Genomic DNA, 25795 nt, shown 5'->3' on the forward strand with positions numbered 1-25795 from the left:
CGTTTGGTACATCTGCCAAAATGACTACAGGACAGCCAAGCATTCCTTTAGTCACTCCTGCCGGAATAACAGGGTGGTGTAGCTGCTGCCTCAATTCTATTTCCCAAATGGTATGGTCTAACTTAAATTATGCCCAGTACACTGATGGCAAGGGGATTCTGGGAGAGGTAGTCTTTATCTTTCTAGGTGCTCAATTCAGATTACACTCTTCAAGGATGGAGGGTTTGGTACAGCACGCCAACACGCCATATACATCAGAGACCTTGTCTTGCTGAAGAAGCTCTCGACTGCCTTTCACTGTGGACCATTCCCTCCTGCATGGAATTCTTTTCTCTTGATTTCTATGATAACACTCTTTCCTAGTCCTCATCCAGACCAACTACACTTTATCAACCTCCCTCCTGTGTTCAACTTTTTTTGGCCTGCCCCTTAAGTGATAGTTTTTCTAGGAGAATTATTGGTATTTTCTATTTTCGTTGCATGTATTTTCTTCTAGGGACCATTTATAGGCTAGATGGTTTCCAAGTTTACATCTCTAGACTAGACTTCTTTCTAAGTTGCAAACTTTATGCTCAATAATCTATCAGACATCTCCATCAGAAGTCCCAACTCAAGTTCAATATATCTAAGTATTGCCTTCAAAAATCTTCCGGCCAAACCTATAGCAAGGTAAGAACACTCAGGCCCCTACATTTGTTCTTCCTTTAGTTTATCATGGTGACAGTTACCAAACGCACCTAGTTGGGCATCATTCCACACACATCCTTCCCATTAATCCTATGTCAGTTTGATCGAACTTACCTCCTTAGCATCCTTATGTCACTCCCTTTTCTCCATCCTTTTGAATATCCCCTAGTTTAGGCCTTTATTATCTCTGGCTCAGACTGCTCTAGAACTCCACATTATGGTAAGAATAACCTCTCTAACCTATAGCTATGGCCTATTAGTTATCGTGTTGCACTTCTCAAAGGTTTCACTATCACCTAAATGTAAAATCAAGTTCCTTGTCATGGCATGTGCTCCTTTAAAATCTAGTCTAAGTCTGTATCTCCAGAGTTTGGACTCCGGGGACAGAAAGACCTGATCCTTCTCTCAGATATTCCATGTACTCACTGTATGACCTTAGGCAACTGCTGTTTTCTCATCTGCTAAATGGGGCAACCATTAAGTTATTCAGAGCATTGAATGGGCTAATGCAAAAAATAAATGAATAAACTTAGTCTTGTGTTTGACACTCAATAAGTGCCAAATAAATGTTACATTGTAATAATAGAAGATGAACTAAATAAATGGAGAAATAGTCCATGTTCTTGGATAAGAAGACTTATTATTGTCAAGGTGTCAGTTAGTCCTAACTTGTTCCACAGACTCAATGCAATCCCAGTCAAAATCCCAGCAAGTTATATTGTGGATCTATTCTAGACAAACTAATTGTAAAGTTTATGTGAAGAGGAAAAAGACCCAGAATAGCCAACACTATTGATAGAGAAGAACCATATTGGAGGACTGACACTACCCAACACAAGACTTCTATTAAGCTGCAATAATCAAGACTGTGTGCTGTTGGTGAAAGAATAGACAAAGAAATCAACGAAACAGAGTAGAGAATCCAGAAATAGACCCACATAAATATTACCAACTGATCTTTGACAAGGGAGCCAAGGCCACACAATAGAGCAAGGATAGTCTTTTCAACAAATGGTGCTGGAACAACTGGATATCCACATGCAAAAAAATAAAAAACAAAATTAATGTACACAAAGACCTATACCTTCCACAAAAGCAACTCAAAATGGATCACAGATCTCAATGTTGCCTGTGACTAACATCCTTTTCTTTGTAGTGTCTGTTTCTTCCTTAACCAAAATCTTGACATTCCCAGAAAAAAAACAGTGCTTTTTTTTTAAGCCTCCTTGTTGTTGCACTTTTTGTTCCTACTACTTAGAATGCTTTTTCCTGCTACTACTACACCCTTCTCTCCTAAAAACCTCCTCCTCGTTCATATTGAAGGCTTAGAGGAGGCTTCAGCACCCAGAGGAAGCTGTCTTCAACTCTCCCAGGTGGGCTCTGGTGTCTGGTCCTTCAGACCCCCGCTGCCTCCTTCCTCCAACTGACACACTAGCGGTAATCTCACTGTACCATAATCGTTCGCAGGCCTGTCTCCTCTGCATTGAAAGCAACGAGGAGAGCCAGCCTCTGCTCCTCACTTTGAACACAGTGCCTCGCGTGGCATTAGGATGCAGTAGGTGCTCAGTAATTCCTAATTGAATGATTGCCTTAAAGATGTTGTGATTTTAATAGAGAAGCACATTAAACATATACACAATTGATGAAGAACAATAATTTTTTGAAGTAAAGAATGGCATCCATCTTTTGAAGCCTAGCCCAGTGGTCGGCAAACTCATTAGTCAACAGAGCCAAATATCAACAGTACAACGATTGAAATTTCTTTTGAGAGCCGAAAACCGACTTCTGCGCATGGGCCACGAAGTTTCAATCGCACTGTACATGCGCACCCGCACGTGGTATTTTGTGGAAGAGCCACACTCAAGGGGCCAAAGAGCCACATGTGGCTCGCAAGCCGTTATTTGCCGACCACTGGCCTAGCCCACGTTCTGCTACTTTCATGATTTTTTTCCTAACATCTTCAGGTGTCATCTGTGCTACTTTTAGTAACATTCTGAATGGGCCTGGATTTTACAGGGGCCTACAGCATCCTTTAATTATTTCACTTCTGATGCTTGTTTTCCCAAAAAGATTGAAAGTTCCTTCAGGGTATGGATCATCCTGTGCTTTATAGGATCTAGTACGCTGGTAGCTCACCAGATGCCTGGGGAGTGGTGTGTGTGTGTGTGTGTGTGTTTGGGGGAGGAGGGGGTGACGCCTCCTGGAGACACCAGAATGCTGACAGTCATCATCAGGCCGGCCTGTTCTAGATATCTTTGCTCAAAGTATCAACTGGGAAGTTTGTGGCCCCAAGAAAAAGATTAGTTGTAAATGTCTACAGCCACACTAGGGATACATAAGCATAATCTTTTCCAACAATCACAATTAATCATCTCTAACATAGTTTTTGTATTTATGCTAATTCTTCCTCCATTAAAAAAAAATAGGTTGAAAACAAAAGAAACCTTAGTTGGGAGTGGCTGGCGACAACACTTCTATCCTTTGCTGCTTTTTCTGTGCCATTTACTTATCTCCTGTCTGTCCCACACCATCCTTGCCTCTGGCCTTTGTTAGAAAGGTCCAAGTTAAGCCCTCTCTCTGCAGTTCTTGTAAGTCCTAGGGAGCTCGCTGGGCTGGTGTCCCCTCAGATAAGTCCAGCCACTCCTGTTCCAGGTGTTGGTGAACTATGTAGTGGTTTTGTAGGATCCACTCTGAAGGGCCTCCTGTAATAAATCAACACCAGGAATATGTCTTTCCTTCTCTACATGAGTGTCTACATTTGCTTTGCTACACCTCCCCAACAAACCCTCCCTACACACATGGCCCCCACTGGGACGCTGGTTTTATAGAGAGCTAGGACATTGGATAGGAAGAAAATAACTTCCAGGTGCAGTACTACCTAGAAAAATTTCTCCTACTGACCTGGACACTGCCACTTCCTGTGTTTCATAGAAAACTCTCCCTTCCCCCCAAAATAACAGTCTAGGTCTTTATTTACCCCTTTCATGACCATTATGTGAGGGCGACCCAGCACAAGGGCAAGCACATGATTGGCCCACAAAGCCACATGAACAAGTGAGGAATTGGCCACTTAACAAGTACTTTTAGATTTTTTTTAATTAATATTTTTAGATAGAAAGAGAGAGAGAGAAACATCAATGTGAAAGTGAAACCGATAGGGCGGGAATCGAACTGGCAGCCTTTAGGTGCACAGGAAGACGGCCAATCAACTGAGCCACACTGGCCAGGGCAACAAGTACTTTGAAATCCCTGTAAGTGTCCATCCTGTTTTGAGTTAGCATAGTAGGTACAGAAGGACTATATAGAAAGTCTTTAGATTCATGGAAGCAACACACTTTATTGAGAAACTACTGGGACAGTTACTGCCCGTCAGAGTTTCAGAGGCTGAAGAGAGGTGAACACAGGAATACATGGGAAAGGAGGAAAAACAATAAAGACCAGCACTAGCTAGAAAACAGGCCATCGCCTCTCTTTGATTGCTCATAAGGGAGGGGACTAAGTGAGAGGGAAGAGGGCTTCATGGAAGCCGTGGAGTACACAGCTGGCTGTCACCAACACCTGCTGGTAGAGAAGGGTGTCATTGACAAGGTGCTTTGGAAAATACAGTCCTTGTCACAGCCAATAAGAGCCGAAGGAGACATGATGACTACATGTAATATGGGATCCTGGAACAGAAAAAGGCATTAGGTAGAATCTGAACAAGCTGTGGGCTGTAGTTAACGATAATGTATCAATACTGATTCATCAATTGTATTTTAATCTGACGCGTTAGTAACAGGGAAACTGGGTCTATGGGAACTCTCTGTACTACTCAATTTTTTTGGACATCTAAAGCTGTTATAAAAATGAAAGCCTGGTTTTCTTTTTTGCTTTTTAAAGTGTTCTTACAGCCTACAGGTTACCCCTGGCACAGTGACAGGAAGGAGTCAGCTCGACAATGACCCTTTTGGGAAGAAGTGGCTTTGTGGTTAAATGCTGTGCTTGTGGCGTGATCGTCAGTTCGCACAGTGACACTGAGCCCCTGCTGCTTTCCCAGGGTGGATTTTGGCAGGCGGCGGCAGCATTTGTGCACTGATTATAATTTTGAGATGCATTGTCAGTAACCGGGGTGTATAATGGATCTTCATCTCTAATTACTCTTCTCTCCACAGGTGTCTGGAAAGGGTCCAGATGGGACTGCGCACAACCTCCGCTTTGAAGGGATGGAGAGGCAGTACGCATCCTTACCCAGGTACCTCCCCGGCGGGTCTCTGTGACCCACTCCCCCACAAGTAAAGTCTGCATTTCAATCTGCACGAGCTAGAAGTCTGGCTCTGAGATAGGGAATATGTTGTAATTTTGCCTCGCTGCCATTTGCTGCAACCGCAGTGCCATCCTCACAACTGTGCTAATAATTGAAACACTTGTGGGTTACTTTTTAGGGGAAGAAAATAGTATATCATTGCAATGGAACATGTCAGCAAGAATATTGGATGCGGAATGGAAATCCTAAGCCATTGCTATAAAAATGGTATTGAACATCCTACACCAAGCTTAGAGACAATAAAATAGTAAATCCCCTGTGCTCGCAGGTACCCACAAGGAAGGGCAGGCCGACCTTCACCTCGGAGCTCCATGTGGGTGTTCAAAAGCAGGGGAGAAATGTGAACCTGGGAAGGCGCCCTTTGCTTGAGTTAGAATCTGACTGTGTCCTTTAGGCAATAAGCAAATACCTGTGAGAGGCAGGGGCACAGTGCGGGAATGGGAGCAAGAACTGCGTGGGAAAAGTTCGTCCAGCCACTCTGCCCTAACGCGATCCACTGATGCTGTAACTGGACACCCTGAAAATGAGATACAGTTCGCGAAGGTCGGTGCTCTTATCTGTGAGATGAGGAATAATTTTAGTCTGCTCTCGGCGCACATGACAAAGAGGAAACCTTTCCAAAGGTGCATCATAGTGCAGCCACTCTGGGAGTTCAGTGAGTCGAGCGTGTGAGAATGAGTGAGCTGGGGGCGGGGGGGGGGGGGGGGCGGGGAGGGGCGCCAGGAAAGGTCAGGGACAGCCAGAAAACTGACATGCTACAAAGTGTCTCCTGTAGCAAAGGACGGGAGGACCAGGTGGAACTGACCATCGGAGCCGAGCTGTGAAAGCGCTAACTCAGAACTGGAGGTGCCGTTTTGTTGCGCGTTGGTTAGACGTCCGTGTATAAATTCATAACGACTCATAACAAAAATAACCTCCTAAAAATTATACGAGGCATCTGCTCTTATACATAGTATGTTGATTGTCAAACGTAATAAAATCTCAAGTCATGCAGAGAACCAATTTTTAACACGGATTAGGCAGGATACCCCAAATACAAGATCTTAGAAGCTCCTGTACCACTAGATTTTTTTACTCCCTGCTTTGCTTTCCTTATATTTTGTCTCACAGTTTTTCCCATCCTTGGTTTCCTTCCTCTCCCTACTTTTCCCTGGCCACGTATCTTGTTTTCATTTAAAAACGATGGAAGTCGTCTCCAAAAGTTGTTTTAAATATAAAATTTCTGGCTTTCAGTGTTGAAGTGTATGGAAATTGTGGTGAAGGCAGATGGAAAGTAGTATGTTCTTGTGAGAGGGAAGAAAAAAGGGGAAAGTGGAAGCAGTTTAACATCTTCCTGGCCAACCTGAACTCAGACGGAGGCAGTGGAGTTTTGGTACAAATCAAAAACCGAAAGAACATTGAAAATTCTGTAAATTTTCAGTCACGCTTTCATTTCCCCTCTACCTGTAGCTCATCTATTCGGTATCAGCCCTGAGACTATGCAGACTGGAGACTCAGTGAGTCCATCCTCAGGACACTCCAGCCTAGGGCAGGAAGCAGCAAATCTCTTTTCATGACGGTGCTACCAATGCCTACGTTTCTCATGATGAACATGAAGTCCTCTGAATTTCCAACTTCTGTCTATTGTCACTAATAAGCCCTGAAGTACTCCATCATGGCTGAATCGACACACGTCTATTTCAGGATGGAACACTGCGGAGGGCGTTTTCTGACGAAGGCGATGCGTTCATGCTGTGTGTGGCTCTGGAGCCATCACACACGTAGGAATTGAGAAAGTCCCGCCAGCCCCGAGAGTATCACTGTGGCTGGACGCAAGCATCATAGGCGGCAAACAAATGGGGCCAACGGTCCACTCGCACACAAACTCCAGGGTGGGGCGATTAGCTGTCCGTGCAAGCAGACCTCTGTAGCTACCTGGCAACCAGGTTGCCACGATGGAGAATGAATACGGCTCAGACAAACGCACGAGATCCCTCTCACTGGTTTCTAAATGGGAGGAGGGCTCAAACTCAAGATTCTATCTCAATATGTAAAAGGAAGATGCTCTAATCCTTGGGGCCGGGGTGGAGGGGGGCTCCTTATTTACCCACAAACAGCAGAATGCAGAGGCAGTGGCTGCCCTGCCAGCTTCTGAGAAGGTGGAGATTCTGCTGAGTGCCCGCGACATTTCCCCTAGTTTCCTGGTCTCCTGGGCCCTGGAGATGTCACTGTCCACGTAATGGGGTCCCACCAGCCCCACTGCTCTCCCTTCTTCTGGCAGAGTTTGGAGAGCATCTCCTTGTAGCACCGGATCCCCTCTTTGTCACAGCAGCAGGAAGCTTTGACATATTTATGGAGTTAAATCTTTAAATAAAAGTAGGAATGATTCTATCAGTAGGAAGGCAGTGGCCAACCTTATAGGGGACTTAATATGCTACTGCTGAGTTTGGCTGCTGTGTTGTTTGTGGATGGTTTCCATGGGAGCTTTGAAGATAAACTCCATAATGTTGATTTATATGTCAAACGTGGAGCCACTGACACAGAGACAATGCTTCCCAGTGGACATGGCGAGGGTGGGGAGCCCAGGTGAAGGGGCGCCCCACTATGCTTCCATGGAGCTCTGACGTGTTAAAGGAGGCCCGTGCGGCCGCTGCCAGGCTAAATGGCACTTCACAAAAATTAAGCCAGAGCCCTAGCCAGTCCAGGAAAAAGACGATTCCTCGCATAGTAGTTATGAGGTTGCCTGAGGCGAAGGGCTAAGCGATGTTAAGTGTTATTGTTAAGCAATGTTAAGCCTTCTGCCTCGGAAGAAAAATGGCTTTATTTCTTTTCTCCTGCGGGTGTTGCTTTGGAAAGCAGAGCATGGTTGTAACACAGCCTCGTTAGCAAACGGGCTTTTACCAGGGCCCGTGTTTTACCATCCAGTCCACGCTCAGTTTCTGATGGAAGTAAACAGAATGAAGAAAGCATTCCCTTATCCTTGCCTGACACAAAGTATTACTCAGCGGGGTGAGTAGGGAAGGGCTGTTTCCCAGACTGCAATAGCAGGCGGGCATTAATATATGTATTTTTGCAAACAGCTTCTTCTTCATGGCAGCCTCCCAGCCCCTCTCAGATCTCCTGGCCCCATTCTGATTGCACAGGCTTCCTTGTGGCCAGTCCCTCGGCAGGGAACTCTACTCTCCCATCCCAAGCCTCCGTCATTCCCACCTGGCCCATCTCCGGCCCCACGGGACCCCATTATCCCTCCTCTGCAGGTGGCCCAGCGCATCAGCACGTGACACTGCACTTCTGGGCTTGTCATCGAGTGCTGAGCCCTAAGGAGTGAGCCAAAAGGCACCACATCTCTTCTGCGGTCCTATGCGCATGGGCGGTGAAAGGTTGCCGGAGAAACTCATAAAACTGTGTTCATGGACTTCACTACAAAATCCACATTCCCCAGCCCCAGCTGGGCCCCTGCTGCCGGCCAGGGCCTTTGAGCCGTGCTGTCGACTCCCCTGACTGTCCCACAGTGGCCGCTCCAACCCTTTTCTACTCCCGTTAACTCCTGTGGAGATGGCCAAGGCCCCCAAGCCCAATCTCTAGAGATGACCTCACTTCCTTTTCTTTATGACCTTGAGATAATGTTTCTGAGTCAACATTAGCTTCTCAACTGCTGCTTCCTGCACTGCAGATTCCCTGTGTCTTCATTAACACACAGGTCCCGACCGGAGACGATGACAACAGGACTTGGAGTCAGGCCATAATTACAGCCCCAGCCATCACTCTCACCTGTGTGACCTTGGCTCATGATCTAACTGCTCCAGGCTCAGTTATTCCATCTGTGAATTGGGGATGACATTAGGGCCTCTGTATAGTGCTGGTGTGAGTATTAGGTACAATAATGTAAGCAAAACTCTCAGTGAAGAGCCTGCCTGACATATTTTAAGGACTTGCTTTAATATTGTTAGCTCTCTTTAATTTTATCTCTGGGGAAAATGTGTTCCTTTCTTTAATGAGTCAAACCCATACAGCAGCGCTCATTCTCACTGGCTTCTCGGGGACCCTGTACCAACAACTGCCCCTCTTGCCTACATCTTCAAGCCCCTTGGACATTGCTTTACTTCCCCTGCCTACTACTGTGCATGCAGAGCCTCAGCCACACAGTTTGCTGAGAATCCCACCGCATGGAGAAGGAGAGAGCTAATAGCTGTGCGAGGTATAACTTAGGCTGAAGGATTAGCCAACTCTGAGAAAGGACCAGTAGTCCAGGTGGTCAGGGGCATGAGGACATGGCAAGCTGAGATGATCTGAACAAGCTGTGCTATGGACATGCTAGGAGACAGGACTTCTTTTAGATGAAAGTTCCTGTAATGGGTACAGGATGCTGACTCAGGTCTAGGCAAGATCCATGGCCTGTCCAACAAGACTTAGTTCAGGCTTAGAATGTCCCTGGTGTGGAGACCATATCCAGTGGGAGTTAGCCAGGAGGGCTGAACGGGACGTGCTAGTTCTCAGGACACATATGGTGTGGGAGCAGCACTCTGTTTACTGGTGGGAGGAAGTGCGGAGACACTTCTAAGATCCTCTTGTCGGCTCAGGAACGGGCAGCACCGAGCATGCTGTTCTAACGGCTCATAGCCACGCAGGGCTCAGGTGGCAGACTCACCCCATGAACTTGACTCTAGTCCCTCAGAGAACACCAAGACCCTCCCTCAACCTCACTTTCTCCTTCATCCCCACGTTTCCTCCTTTAGGAAAACGTGGTCTGTGCCTGTCGGCTCTATTTCCTCACTACCCACGGACACTCTATCCCTTGCCCCAGGCTTTTGACTGCCAGTGATGCGTCCTGCTGATCCTGCCTCCGGCCCTTTCCTTTACGTAGACTCTTTCCGAGCAGCCTCCTCCATTCCTACAGATTCCATTCTCATCACTATGACGCTGCAAAATGAACCTGGCTAACCTCTGTCTCACTCTTCTTGTGACTCCAGCTACAACTGTCTGCTTGGCCTATCCATCTCTCTCCTTCCAAGATACTTCAACGCCCCCATGCCAAAGCTGAGCCCCCCTTAGCTCTGCTTCATTTTAACTTCCATAGTATCTGTTGGCACCTTTCCTGTGTCACTGAAAATACCCTGAATTAGATTGTGATTCTTCACTGTCCCTTTCCACCCCGATTGGATTATAAATCCCCGGAAATAAGGATTGTCTTTTGTACCCATCATTTTTTACACCCAGCACCAGGACCTAAACTAGGACCATGGACATAATACCAATAGGTTTTTAATACATTGGTATACAGATGAGGATAGATTTGTCTTTATATAAGTAAGTTATAGGAAAGAATTCCTCCCAAGCTTTTTTGACTATTTCAGGGCACTGGTTTTCAATATTAGTATTGATTTTTCATGAGAAACATATTTTTCCCCTAGGATCAATAAAAGTTTTAGTGAGCACTCATTATATACCAGGCGCTGTTCTAAATGCTTTATGTCTACTGACTGACCTTATGCTCATAGAAACACTATGACTCAATAGCAACCCTATTATTATCCCCATTTCATATGCAAGAACACAGGCATAGGGAAAGGAAGTAAAATTGCTCAAGTTCAACAGCTAGAAGCAGCAGAGCTGGGATTTGAACCCAAGCAGTCTGGCTGCAGGTTTGTACATTTAACCTCTGAGACTAAGGTTATCCGGCTCTGAGTCAGATCCAAACTCTGCGATTATCACACTCCCTTCATTTCTTACTCCTCCTCTGTCTTTCTCACTAAACTGTAAGTGCTTTTGAGGACAGGGGCTGTGTCTTATTCATCTTTGTATATGACACAGACATTACTAATATACAGGTTAGGTAATGCCTTTCAGCCGTCTCTGTAATGCTGTCATAAAATCAATTCTTTCCCATTCCCTCGAGTCCTTCCCTTGAAATATGAACAGTTTAATGTGTAATTGCTAGATGAACATTAAGCAATATACTTTGCCTACCAAAAAGAGACTCCTGTTTTGTTAGAACACTCCCGAGAGATGAAAAAGCAGTATCTGCAAATTGGTACTTTGGTTCTTTAAGATTAGGAATAATCTCTACCAAGAAGAAATAAAGTGATGATAAATTTTCTGGTGGAAACCTTCATGACACCCCTGGGGTGAGAGACTCTCTCTCCCGAGATTGATGTGAGACGAAGACTGTGTAGCTTCCAGTCCTGACGTCGCTCTCACCCGTGTTCCGTAGTTGCATGAACTTCTGACGCAGCTTTAACTTGGCTGTATCATGAGAAACGGCATCCCAGAACTGAATTCTGGTAGAAAGAGCAACTTTAGAAGGAGCAGACAGCTTATGCTTGCTGCCTAAGAACCTAAAATACACTTGCTTTCTAAGTGTGTTCCCAGTGTTGTGATATTGGGTGGGATGGTGTTCAGACCCGAGGAACAAGCCGTAAGAACATGCTTCTGCTGCAACATTTCAGTTGGTTCGTGTTGTCGGTTTCAGCTTTCTTCCCTACATATGCTATTGCCCAGCCCCAGGAGGACTCCAGGCCCACGTGTGTGGCTGACTTTGAAGTTGGCAGCATGCACAGCACCTCCTCCTTGAGAACATCTTGTCTGGGCCCCCTCTGCATCTTTGGTTGTCATTACCCTGCTGCTCCAAGACACTCGCCCTCTCTCATTCATCACATTCTTTTCTCCATTTTGCCTCCACTCTGCTCATGGCTATTGCGTTTTCCATGGCCAACTTTGCATTGTTTTTATAACACTTGCTAAGCAGGTGGCAGTGACATTTGAGTTCTGCAAAGAAATCCACCAGTGCCCAGGACTGGTCTTGGCTGAAGCGAACCTAGACAGTGATAAAATGAGTTCAATGAGAACTTGAGCAGTCAGCACACTGGGCGTCTATGTGTGTGTCAGATGTGGGCGGGGGTTTGGCCATCTGGGCCTGGAGAAGCTGACAAAGTCCCCGCACTGCCTAATTGAGTGCTTCTCTCTGCCACAAGGCCAGTGTGACAAGTAAGGTGCTTCATGAGAACATGCGTACCGCTCCTTGCCGTCAAGGCTGGATTGGAGGTCATTGCAGCTAAAAGTAGTCCTTGTCCCAAAGTCTCCAGACAGGGGCCTGTCACCCTTCATCTGATACGGCGAATTGTGGCCAGTCTCTCTGACACCTTCCGGGTGGCACAACTTTATCTGAACGGCCCTTTCTTGCTGTGAAAAGCCACCTTTCAGAGCTCAGGGCTGCGGCTGCTGCTCTGACTTTGCAGGAACGTGAAGGCAGCTGAAGAGCTTGTCTAGATTGCATCTCCCGCATCCGCATGTGACAGAGTTTAATGCCTCTTGAAGTTCAATGACGCTCTTCACCCACCAGAGCCAGCTTCTCCTCCTTCCTCCTCGGGCTCCCGTTTTGGAAAGTTCGTCCCTGCTTCCCTGCCCTATGAAGTCAGCTGCCTGCACTGGCCCCTCCGACACCACCACCCTCTTAATGCGGAGGACACGCTGATGAATTAGCAGTGATTGAATTCTTTGTGAGATTAAGATGTCTCCATTGTCAACTCAAACTTCCTGAAAAATGCAAAAGCCCTCGCGTGTAATGGTGCCTTCAGATGCCAAACAGCTGAGATCAGGGGGTTAATGCTGCTGCCATATCGTTTTTATGTCACTTAGTTCCTCTGATAAAAGTCCATTTTAATAACACTTTTCATCATTTCCTTCTAGGCAATATATCCTTCATGCCAGTTAGAATATTTGATATTAATTATTCAATCGAAGGCCTCCATTATGAGTTTGGCTAGAATATTAGTGATTTAAAGCATGTTAAGACCCATTACAGGACTGATGTCCCCAAAATAATTTTAACTGAACTTTGATGGACCACATATGTTAAATTCCATACATTCTTAATTTTCCCTGATTTTCCATAGAAAATTCTAAACTGCTACATGTTTGCTTGTTAAGTACTCTTTTAGAGGAAGAGTGTGTGCCTGCTATTTTAAGAATGCCAGATCTGACACTACCTTGGACTTGAAACGTGTTACACTCGGTAGGCTGACTTCCATGCTTTCTCTCCTGCACACATTTCAGGAGCTTTAGCATTTATTTCCCACTTCTCCGGCCAAGAGGAAAGGCTGCTTTGTGCCTAGGCAACTGCTCAGGTTTGAGGGTTGCTCTGCACCTAATTTCTCCAGCTCTGTGGCTGTTCTAGAAGTATTCCTGGTGTATCCTCCTCCTGTCCTCTGCCTCCAAAAGCTCGTGCACGAGGGTCATTGCGGTGAGTTTCTGGAGGGGCTGCACTGTCTACACGGTCCACCCCTCTCACTGCACCCGCCTCCTCTGTCTCCACCTCCCCAGCCCTTTGTGCCTGTCCCGTGACCCACGTTCCTGGATTTGCTGTCCCCAGGTTTGTCCTAAGGCCAGCCAACTGCAGGCAAGGATGCTGAATAAACCGAGTGTGTTAGCTCATGATACTCTCTGGTGTGTATGTGTATATGAGGCCAGTGTTGTATGATTATTTAAAATGGCATTTCATCACTAAAACAGACAGGCATCTTGGATGAAAAGCGAGTGCACCCCCAAGTGCATGCACACACGCTGTTATTCAACAGGAGCATTGAAGAGTAAAATCACTGGGTTGGGTTTCCGTTTTTATGAACCCAAATCTGCATATAGATGGTTTCAAAGGCGTCATGTTTACTCCTAAACTGTCCAATTATATTTGAAGAGAAAATCAAGCTAAGAACATATAGGGCAAAGGAAGTAAGAGGAGTGTTGTAAATGCACTGAGTCGCTACCATGGGCTAGGTATTTTACATGCATCGCCTCATTATCCTCACCCTCTAACTGTGTAGTGGTCATTATGATGGCTGTCACTTCACAAAAGAAAAATATCCATCCTCAAAGTGGCATCCAAACAAGAATTCAAACTCAGTTCTCTAGGAGTTTTATTTCAGTGTGTGGTGCCACGAACACAGACAGTTTAGGGGGAGGTTGGATACATCAGCTTTTTCTCGAGTAGCATGAGTTCATGGGAAGAAAGACAGCTTAGACCATGTTAAAAACACATCGGTGTTCATTGTCTTTTAGAGCTCAAAGAACATAAAAAATGTTCCAACCTAGAGGTGGTGAAAAAGTAATAAAATACAGTGAGAAGAACAGTAGGGAGTTTATGGAGGAAAAGAAAAATACTTTTGAAGTATGCCATTTTTATTCTTATATCACTATGAGATGCTTTCCCTAAGTAAAAACAAGATGACCACATTTTCCTTATGACTCTCCTGTCCCTACCGGGAATGTAAAGAAGATGTACATGGCTCTGCCTAGGGCTTTGCAGGCATAACAGGTACACCCCCAAGTGCATGGCCCGGGTCCCCAGTCCCCAGGCTGCACTCCGCACTATCCTTCCACAGAAACACTTGCAATGGGGCATGCAGGTAACTACTAATACTTGTTTGGTGTCTAATTATGTTCCAAGAACTCCAGTGGGTCCTTTAAATATGTCACCTCATTTATTTCTAGTAACAATCTTGGGATATTATTATCCATATGTTATGGATGAAGAAACTGAGGCTGAGAGATGCAAAGTGGTATGGCCAAGGCCACACACAGAGTAATAAGGGGCGCTTTGAATACAGTCCAGCTCTTCCCAACCTGGAAACCTCCAGAATCTCCATGAATCAGGTTGGCTTGTGCTAGATTGGCTGTAATCAGGTAGAAGTACTCAGTGACCATCCTGTACTGAGGCAGCTCTCGCTATGTCCACCCCCTCCCCAACATGCGCGTGTATGCGTGCCCCTAACAGGCATTCAAAATTACTAAGAACCACAGAGCTCCCCTGAACACATGTATTACTAAACAGCCACTTCCTTCCAGCCGAAATATCTTTTAAACAGTGCTCTTTTTTAAAGACTGCCTCTTTGTTATGCTGGTGTTTAAAAAATATATAGCTGTCGGTTCCACTTCAGCAATTTTTGTAGCCAGGAAAGTATTGTTGCTCCGTTCACCATATAGTCCTGGCAGATCCTCGGGGGACGTGGCTGGGATGTACGTGCCAGAAAACTGTGGAGGGATGGCTTTTATAGACTCTGTTGCTTCAAGTCCAGAGAAGAGAGCTTTGGCAGTTAGTGACCATGGAGGTGCCACATGAGCCCATCTGTGCCCTGGATTTCATGTGACACGGGCCCCATGACCTCCGTCATTGTGCCAGGAAACACCTTGGTCCAGCTCCATTATTTCTCGCAAAGGCAAACATTTGTGGTACAAATGTGGGAAGGGGTGGGACAAATAGAGCCGAATCCAGAATGTGTTCCTGCTTATATTCCAAGTCTTCAATTAAGCCTGGATAGAAGTGGTTGGGTTTGTCCCAACAGAGGGTTGTGCCACTCCACAATTAGCAAGACTGACCCTCATGGCTGGACATGGAATGGCATGTTAAATAGGTGGGAACCTGGCAATTCTCATTGGCCACTCTCCACCAACAATACGCTGTGGGGCATCATTAGCAGCCTTTGAACTTGGCCATTGCTTGAAAGTGAAGACAGGGCGTTGACTGCTCAGATAAGGTTTCTGCCCACTAATTGCTTGCGTGTAGCCGAGGCAAATGCAGACCCATTTTCAGAAATGATAGTGTCTGGCAGCCTGGTTTGTACAGGGTACTGGGAAGAGCTTAATTGTTGCAGCAGAGGCTTAAGATGGAAAATAAGCACGCGGAGCTATTTTGAGAAGGAACTCGCCTCAATGAACTTTTCCTGCTGGAAACAGTCCTACAAAATCAGGATTAGAATTTGTGCTTGGCCACTTTCTACTGCTCTGTTGGTGCCTTTGACAATTTATACTAGATGGCCTACAATGTGCAATACCCTTTTACAGTTTTTCCCAACATAAAAATCAGGTGTCTATACAAGACAGAGCTTCTAGAGGATGTTTTGTGTGAGTAATTTCCAGATGCATTCATGTGTAATGTGGCCATGATAATGTGATGGCTGCCTTCTGCGGGTTACGTGTAGACAGGTCACTTATGTTATCACCTTATCAGTAGCTTGAATTCCTCAGTTTGTCCTTTTTCTGGTCAGTCCTTTCATATCTGATTTTTTTTTTTTAAATTCAGGTCAGTCCTGAATGGTTCCAAGTAAATTGTGTAACTTTATTAGCCTAAACAGATGAGCTAGAAAAGCCACATATCTTTTCTTCTTTCTTCATTCAGCAACTCTTCACTGACTGCCTACCAAGTTCAATGTACTCTGTAGGCCTTGAGGATATAATTATAAGCCCAGAAGACAGAACTCTCTACTGTGGATCTTATATGTAGTGGAAGATGTAGTCATTGTACAATCACAAAGTAAACATAAAATTGCAGCTCTGCCCATTATGAAAAAGGAGAGACATGTCATTCAAGAAAATATGGGAAATTGAACTAAATCAAGGCAGGGAGTGAGACTTGAGCTATGGTCTAAAGGAGGTTAGAATGAAGAAATAATTAATATTCCAAACAGAGAGAACACATGCACGGCCCTGTGGTGGCGAGAGCCTGGTGAACAGGGAGACTGAGAGAAGGCCGTGTGGCTGGGACAGAGACCGTGAGGGTAGAGCAAGGAGAGGGAGGTGGAAGGCAGATCATGGGTAGGAAAGTGAAGGATGTTTATATATATTCCAACACTAACTAGAAACCATATGGCTTTTAAGCAGAATAATGTCATGGTCAGATTTGTGTTTCAGTTATTTTTTCTAGCTGCCGGGTGGAGAATAGATTGGAGGGAGGCCGGAGTGGGTGCAAACCAGTGCAGAGATCATTGCTGTCGTTCTGGTGAGAGATGTTGGTAGGGTGTACAAGGGTGTCGGTGATGATAGTAGAGATGAAAAAGATGGTGGAGAGAACTGACAGACCATGATGATGGGTTGCATGTGGAGGTGTAGGGGATAAGTAAAGCCAGGTGTCAAGAATGAATGCACACACAACAGCTGGGTGGTGGTACCGTTCCCCAAGGAAGGCAATGCTGGCAGAGGACTAGGTTCGGAGAGAGGATCGTGAGTATGGTTTGAGAGGTGTTAGATTTGAGGTGCCCTTCAGACTTCCAGAAGGAGCCCTGAAAATGTGGAGTCTCTTACTCCAAAAGTATAGGAGGCAGGTGATCAGTGCAAATCGCACCAAAGACCTATCTGCCAGTCTGTGGTTGTGACATGTCTTCACTGCTTATGTGGACAGCAAAGTCTTATCTATCACTGTCTGTGTAATTTCATTCTGGAAATTACATTTTTCTTATGTAGGAAGAATTGGCGACTTAATGCCATCTGGCAGTCTGTGACTAAGCACAGCTGACCCCATGAAGCGTAAGCACTAGGGTGAGAAGAAATCATCTGAGGAACTCTGTTGTGCTTATAAAACAGAATATCCTTATTCTTCAGAAATATGCATGGAAATATTTAGAGGTAAATAGGTATAAATCTCCTAATTCTTTTCAAATGGTTCAGAAAATAATAATATGGATGTATATTAATATGTGTTTGTGTGTTCATGTTGCATATGGAGAGAAGGAGGGGTGGGGAAGGGAAGAAATTGGAGGGGGGTGAAGAGAATCAGTGATAAAGTAAATGGAGCATAGCATAAGGATTTGGTGTACCTGGCTAATGGATATATTGAGTTCCTTGTATTGTTGTGGCAATATCAACAACAACAAAAAACAAGGAACAGTGGAAGCTCTCATAATTTTCTAGTACAAACTCAAAAGTAAAAAAAAAAAAAAAAAAAATGCCCTCATTCTGGAGTCTTGGGCTAGGTTTGCCCCCAAAGCAGACCCTGAGATAAAGACTTCGGAGCAAGTGATTTTATTTGGGAAGCGTTCCAGGAAGCATTGGAAGCAGAGTGAGGGAGGAAGGCAAGAAAGCCGGTATGGAGCGCATTGGTAAGCAGGTCACCGCTGCAAGCAATGGGATCAGTTCTGCTGGGGCCCTCTGGACCTGGTGTGGTGGACTCACACGCTGCCCCTCGGAGGGGCGAGGATATTGCACTTGTGTCTTCCAAGTCCTATTCCCCATTGGCTAATAGTAGTTCCTAAAGGAGCCAACTCCCCAACTTCTACCCACCCAGTGCACTGGCGAGAGGAAGCTTCAGCCATGAAGCACAAATACTTGGAGTAGGTCCTCTAGTGGACCAGAAGCTATGGCAAGATGTGAGTGAGGCACGGCAGCAAGACTCCACTAGTGCGTGTGAAGTCTCAGGGGGCAGGTGGATCAGTCCTGGTTGCCTTTGCTGAGAGAAAATTAAGTAATTATTCGGTAGCCCCAGGCAGTCTTGATGCCTGCATTTTATTTTTGTGGAGGAGTTCTGTTAATTGGTTGTCTCATGTGGTACTCAATGAACAACTATAGCATGGACAGAGCAGCCCAAGAACATCACCCCAGAAGAAGAGACTCCTGGTTTCTCTTTGTTTCACTCAAATGTACAGTCCATCCGAATGCTGTAAAGTCGTTGACAAGTTCATTTTCTGCTGAGCCCATGCTCAGAATGTCACTGCAGTACAGTAGCACCTCTGGGAACACTCCTGGGATTGTGGAAAGCCTCAGCAAATGAAATCTGGCACTGAGGTGCCTAATGCCTGCATGCAATGAATGACTGACTTAGGATCGTGCTGTAAACACATACCAGGTCAAGTTCTGCATGGATTTCAACATGACACCTGTGCTCAAATTAAGAATAACAGAAATTTGCCCAAATGCAGGGATAGTCCTATAGGTCTGGTCATGCCACACCTGTGGTCTCTATAATCTCACCTTAGTGATGGACTTCATGCTAAGATACTAGTGTTGAATGTAGGAAACCTGTAAGACTGGATCAGTCACATCCAGTTTAATAAAGATGCTTAAGCTCATCTTCCTGAAAACAAAAAGTACTTGTCATAAGACACACAGACAATAGGATAAATTCCTAACGTGTGAATATTTTAAAACTTCTTGATATGTATTGCCTGACCAACCTCTATAAAAGCTATACCAAGTTGCACCCTCACCAGCATTATCAATTTAATAGGTTAAAAATAATAATTAGGACCACAAACTTTTTTTTCAATCCTCACCTGAGAAGTGAGGATATTTTTTCCATTGATTTTTAGAGAGAGTGGAAGAGAGGAAGGGGGGGAGGTAGGGGGGAGAGAGAGAGAGAGAGAGAGAGAGAGAGAGAGACATTGGCGTGAAAGAGACACTTCGATTGGTTGCCTCTTGCTGGTGCCACAACGGGGGACTGGGATGGAACTTGCAACCGAGATACATGCCCTTGACTGGAAATTGAACCAGAGACCCTTCAGTCCACTGGCCAACACTCTAACCACTGAGCTAAACCAGCCAGGGTGACCACAAACAGTTTCAATTTGTAGTTTCTTTACTCTTAGTAAGTTTGAACGTTTTTCATGTGTTTATTGGAATTTGCATTTTTTTTCACTCTGTTGTAATTTATTTGTATTCAGCTTTTACTTCTTGACTTACTGGATCTAGTCAGATAGTATTAAGGACATTCACATGTTGTCATATATTAACATTATCTTAACTTTAAATTTATAGTTCATAGGAATTGTCATTTTTATAAGTTAAATCTTTGATCTTTTGCCTTTTGGCTTATTCTTCTGCTTTTATTTACAAAACATTGTCTCCCATCATGAGGCCAGGTATTTGCCCATATTTTCTTCCAGTTATTTATTATCTTATTTATTTTTCATTTATTTGTTCTACTGTGGGAAATCTTTGGACACACATGTCATCCTAAGCAGCAATGTACTTTCATCACATAGGTTCAGGCAATAGCTTCTGAGATGTTGTTGTAATCATAAAAAATGCATGGCGGTCTAGGCGTGCGTGTCAGATAGCTTTGTACAAACATTGGGAAGATATCCATGCAGCCTATCCTCTCACAGCAGCCAGAGTCCATTTATACCTTGCTCTCACAGGCATGAGGCCCTGTGTCAGGACTCAGGAGCCCCCTGAGGCATCTGACGTGGACCCTCGCAATCTGACCTGACACCAGGTCTTCAGGGTCCTGGGGTAATTAGGACCAGGGCCACCCCGATGCGCTTCTTACTGGCACTTCCTCTTGCAAACATGAGCTCCTCTCCTTGAGCCTCTACCGTCTGTGACCCTCTGCAGTGCGAGCACGGTCACCTGTTGAACTGACACGTATGCTCCGCGTCTCCTAATCATGTGCCCTCGGTGTGCTCCGCAAGGAGAGTGTATTGTTGGAAGTTGCTCTTTTAACTTCTGTGACAAGAGATGCTGTTTTCCTGGAAGGAGACTCACTTTGAGATAGTCTGTGCGTCCTTCTGGCTCGTATATGTGCCCAGATCCCAGACAAACTGGGAGACAGGGAGAGGTCTGAACCCGGATCTTCATCTGGCAGATCTACACTGTCCTCTGATTGACATCAGAGGACCCTCGACATCCCCGTGATTACATGCCAAGTTTTCTATGAATGCTAATTTGTACACATTTCTGAAGGAAGGTGTGAGTGAGAAAATTTTGTGACTCAGTAAGATTTATGGAATTAGAAGAATTGACTGTAAACTCTTAAAGGGGTCGTTTATAAAAATCCTCATATTATGATTCCTATGTGGCTAGCAAGTGTTGGGTGTTTTTTTTTTTTTTGTTTTTTTTTCAATAAGATGATAATGGATTCACAGAGAAGATTTCATTTATAAAATTTATGAGAAAATACCCAAACACTAACTTACTGTGCTGACGTACCTTCAATATCAGAGTGGATGTGAGAGTTTTAGCGAGAAGCCTCATGTGGCATCCCATCTCTCAGTCCCACACATCATAGTATGCGTATGTCCTTCTGTTCCACACCTTGCCTCCCTGCCTGCTTCTAGAGAGAACAAAACCTTCCCAGCATATCAGTCCCAGAAAGCAAACTCCTGCCTCTGTGCCCTCACTTCCCTCCCCTCATCACATCCACCCGTGCTGGCCTACTTGAGTGTCAGAGGCCACTCTTGTGTGTTCACCACGGCTGCCTTCCCTGCATTTGAAACTAATATTCTGTTCCCACCCCCCAGAAAGTAAAGAGTGGGGGGAAGCTCTCAGGAGACTGAGTAGACCGCAACCTTTTTTGGAACAAAAAGGACTATGTCGATCCCACTTTAAATTATAGCAGCATAAAACCACAGGAAACCCGAAAAGAGTACAATATTAACAGTAAGCCATAGCCACCCTTGCCATATATAACTTATGTATGTAGGGTATGGTAATATAGCTGTTCACGTGCCCCTGGCAACAGTTGATATTTAAAAAGAATAGAGACATTAGCTGCTGGTAGATGGCAAATGTATTTTACTCAGTCTTCTTCTTAAAAGCTAAATGTCCTCAAGTACTGGTCAAGGGCTAAAAATTTAAGGACTGCTATATCTTTGTCTCATAATATGGATTTGTGGCTTCATCTAGCCTTTTCTTGACCTTTTTGCCTAATGACGGAATATTAATAAGAGAAAGATGGTTTCATAAAACATCCTCTAAATGTGAATTTTTTTTTACATAAGAATAATTTCAAGTGGCTAAAGATGGAATGAGCTAACCTGGAACTAACAAACTGCTCACTGTCTCAGCCAAATTAAGCTAAATGCTGAAAGGCATCCTTAAGATGTCAAGAAGGTGGGGGGTCAAGCCATCAGGCCATGGAGTACAGCTGTCGGACCACCTTTTGCAGTCTCCAAGGGACCGACCAAAGAAAATTCAGCAGAGAAAATATTTCAAGGAATCAACAGGGAGAGTAAAGCAAAAATAACCAGATGTCCCCGAAGACTCTCTTGGTATTAAGAAGAAGGCTAGCATAGACTAACAGGGTTTGGCTTTTATCAACCCTACTAATAAAAGTCACTTGGCTCTTCGTTGAGAAGCACAGTTGGTACAATATGGAAAGGTTTTAAAGACCATTAATTTCTTGAAATGAAACAGCTGGCCTTATTGGCTATTAAATAATGAGCCAGATTCTCCCCAGTGCCTAAGTGTCTCTCTAGTAGTAAATTAGTCATTTAGGGAGGCACATTAAGTCTTGAAGAAGATGAGAGTTTGACTTAGTACGCTTTATGTGTGGGAGGAAAGTGGTAGGGAATCTGGCTGAAGCTGAGCCCAGAAAAGATGGAGACAGACTGGCATCTGATAGAAGGAAGTAAACCTGTGACTTGTGTTTGTGTGACAGCTGAGAGGAGCATAGAAAACTTGAGAAGTTGGATTGTGAGGGACATTTAATCTAGTGTTGTATCATTGGATAAGATCATGATGGTATCGAGAGTTGACACTTTGTTGATTGATTCATTCATCCATTCAGTAAACTTTTAGTTGGACAGTCCTGTGTAGCTGTCACTGAGCTAGGCGATGAGAAAATATTCCTTACTGAAACACCGCCTTTGTCTCCACAGCTTTACAGTCTAGGCTGGTGGCTGGGGTAAGGAGTGAAAGAGATACAAATCAATAGAGATTGCAATACAGAATATCAAGTGCTAACATTTTATATGCACATGTTGAATTTGAGGTGAGGAAGAGGCAAGACATGTAGCTATGAAGCACCTGATGCAGCATGCCAAGAAGTTTGACTACTCAATAGCTCTCGGCCACTGGAGGTGTTTAAAACCAGGGGATGGTTTGATCAGGCTGGCATTCTGAAAAAAGCCCCCTGATAATTTTATGGAGAATAAGTTGTAAGGACGAGGCTGGAATCAGGAAAGACAATGGGAAGCTGTTGATGTAATTCCTGTGGAAAAGACTGAGGCCTGGCCTGAGGCTGTAACAGTGGGGAACGCCAGGAAGGGAAGAAAGGCGTGACTGTTAAGAAGATTCGCCTTGACATGTCTTGATGGCTGGTTAGATGTGTGGTCCATGAGGGAAAAAGTAATACGAATAAGTCTGGAGTCCAGAGCTTGGGCAACTGGGTGGATGTAGGTGTCCTTCTCTTTGATAGGTGATGAAGGAGGGGATGCAAGGTTTGATGGAAGGACCTGAGAAGCATGTTGGGAGGGCACATAGAGAACTAGAGTCACCCATGTGAATCACCTAATGAGAGCTGAGAAGTTTACACCAAGAGAAAACAGGTTTATGAAGCTGCCTAATTCCAAAAGTACAAATTGAATTCCTAAACAGTATTTTGTTTTGCTTAGCTTTTCTGCAGAGGAGGGGATTTCAAAGATACAGATGTCTCCAAACTGAGACTATATTATTGCTCACTATTACCAGTATTCAGGTGATGAGAAAGTATCAAATAAGAAAAAATCATCTGTGGGAAAGCCACTTCTTTTATCATCCAGCACATCAACAGTTAATAAAACATCAATATGACTATCAGGAAATTTACACTCTATGTAAGAAGTAGAAAATTGCACAGGTTGCAGACTAGGCAAATTAACAGTTCTTTCTCTGTCAGCACTTAAAATCTATACTGTGGTTTCTCTCTGTAGTATGGGGTGAAATGTGCCAACAAATTGGCTTAGATGATGTAAGTATCTGAAAATATGGAAGAAATTATATATTGGGGGAGAAAGAAGAAATTCTCATATATTAGAAGGTGTTGACAACTTCACCACAGAATAGCAAAAATGTCCTTAAAGATAAAATGCTTATTATTTCAGAATTTCAGAAACCACAGTTGCGATGTTATACTATGTGCATAAAAGTCATTTTTAGAAAGAAAATTGACATCAAAGTTTACTAAACCAGTAACCCTTGTGGCAACTGCATGATGAGAACCACATACTTCAGGAATGTGAAAAGCATCAAATTAAAAGGATGGAGAGTTCATGGGTTGCCTGAAGAGAACTTAGCAACGGCAGACAACAAACAGGACTAAACATGTCACTCAATGTTTTTTGCAAGGCAAGGTGTCATTGTGGTGCCAGTTGTGTTTTGGTTCCAGGAAGAGGCTTTCAGGTGGATGGCCATGAGGTATCCCAAAGTTCCATGTGAGTCTTGTCATTGTTAGTCACATGTTCCACTCCAGTAGACAGTTGTTCCTCTAGAATAATTCCAAAAACACCTACAGAAACAGTCATCTGTTCTTCTCAGAGAGACACGCTAGTCATTCTGGGTAGTAAAGACCCCACTTTCCAGTATAGACTGGAGTCAATACAGACTCATTGACTTAATGCTCTAACTTGGGGCCATGTCACATCAGTTTAACATGTTGCCTGAAACTTGAACAGGACACAAAGCCCTTCCTGTCACAATTACATTAATGAGTTTAAATATGGGAATTCCTGGGCTAAGGTGCATGGGATAATATCTTATTCTTTTCTGTGTGGACAAGGAGAGGGAGCTAGAAGCTAGGGAAGCATTGGGATCCAAAGGAGCTGTCAGTGGACAGAAACCACTGAGGAGTAAAACGCCGAGATGGCATACCAGAGTTAGCATTCACAGACTTAAAAATAGAGCTGTGGCTTCGTCTGTCCAAAAAGAAGGGCACATCTGTCTTTTGTCCGTGGCCCATATTATGGGAGAAGGGAAAGCCACAGGCTGCCTCTTTAACTGTTCGCAGGCTCTAAAGAGAGCAAGGCATGCTCTACATCAGGATACATGTTTGAGTGGCCTGTTTGCAAATGTCAGTCAAAGCCAAGAAAAATGATTCTTTGAAGAAAATGTTTTTCTGACTTTTAGGCTTGAGATGGGGCAAAGAAATAGGAAAAGAATGTAAGTAGGTACTAATTCAGAGGATTTAACGTAGTGTGGGTGATAGATAAATTTTTTAAGAACAAAGCAAACGTACCTGGATTTTATATTTTAATCCCATTGGGGCCAAATTGGAGAGAGAGAGAGAGAGAGAGAGAGAGAGAGAGAGAGAGAGAGAGAGAGAGAGAGAGAGAGAAAGAGAAAGAGAGAAAGGAAGGAAGGAAGGAAGGAAGGAAGGAAGGAAGGAAGGAAGGAAGAAAGAAAGAAAGAAAGAAAGAAAGAAAGAAAGAAAGAAAGAAAGAAAGAAAGAAAGAAAGAAAGAAAGAAAAAAGAAAGAAAAAGTATGAGGGAGAACAAAGTAAAGCAGGTAGCTTATATTTGAATATTTGACGAGGATAGCTTTAAGATAATGTTTGTGAAGGCTTTTGCTGCTGCTGTTGTTCCCCTGAGACCACAAACACAATGGAAATTAATATTCTTTTTCTAGGATCTTTACTATGTTAGCAGCATCTCCGAGTGCTCAGACTTCTCTATGCCGGGCAAATGCTTTAATGCACTTGGCTTTGCAGGTACCCAGGTAACTTCCTGGGTATCTGACCTATCTTGTGGGTTGGTTCAGAGCCACCATTGCTTTGGAAAAAAAAAAAAGAAAGATGATTATTTTTATGGGCTCTTCTTTGACATTCATTCTTAAACATTGATTAGAATAATTCTGATGGAAGCAGTCGGGCTGCAGGCAGATATCTAACCTTTCAGCTTTGATGGTGCGAATTCAGGGGCCGCCTCACTGGATTGTTCTTCCTCAATGACCACGTACTCACATGTTAGAGTTTCATTAGTACCATGTCATTCAAAGCAAGAGTTTTAACTTCCTTGTTGACTTGATAACAGTCTGCATTCCAAGAGCAAGATCCCCCCAAAAGCAAGACCATTCTCTTGCATGAGTTTGTGACATCCAAAAAATTAGGACAGGCACATCTACAATCTTTTATTCACCCTGGCACCTGTGCAGAAAGCTGCAGTTCAATTATTGGCAAAGTACATCCGCGGATGAAGATATGTCTACTATAAAACATAAGGCATATACCCCTGTAAGACAGACTGAATAATATAAACCAGAATCCCCGGAATGGATGATAAAAGCAGAATCACAAGAAAAACAGTATGACATGGTGGTGTCAAATGGAGTGGCCCAGAGTCCCAGAGCCCACCTTTCAAGGGGCCATGTTAACG

The 25795-nt window shown here is 44.3% G+C and overlaps 1 protein-coding gene across 1 annotated transcript in view; it reads left to right on the forward strand.

Moving 5' to 3' along the window:
* The window catches only part of PARD3B (par-3 family cell polarity regulator beta), a 925380-nt gene that overhangs the window by 868371 nt on the left and 31214 nt on the right, over positions 1-25795 (forward strand). Inside the window, exon 22 of the mRNA XM_080668084.1 lies at positions 4839-4918. Within this exon, the coding sequence (XP_080524210.1) occupies positions 4839-4918 (80 nt within the window). The remainder of the gene's footprint in view (positions 1-4838; positions 4919-25795) is intronic.

This window comes from Plecotus auritus, assembly GCF_963455305.1.
Source record: "Plecotus auritus genome assembly, chromosome: 5".
Classification (NCBI taxonomy): Eukaryota; Metazoa; Chordata; class Mammalia; order Chiroptera; family Vespertilionidae; genus Plecotus; species Plecotus auritus.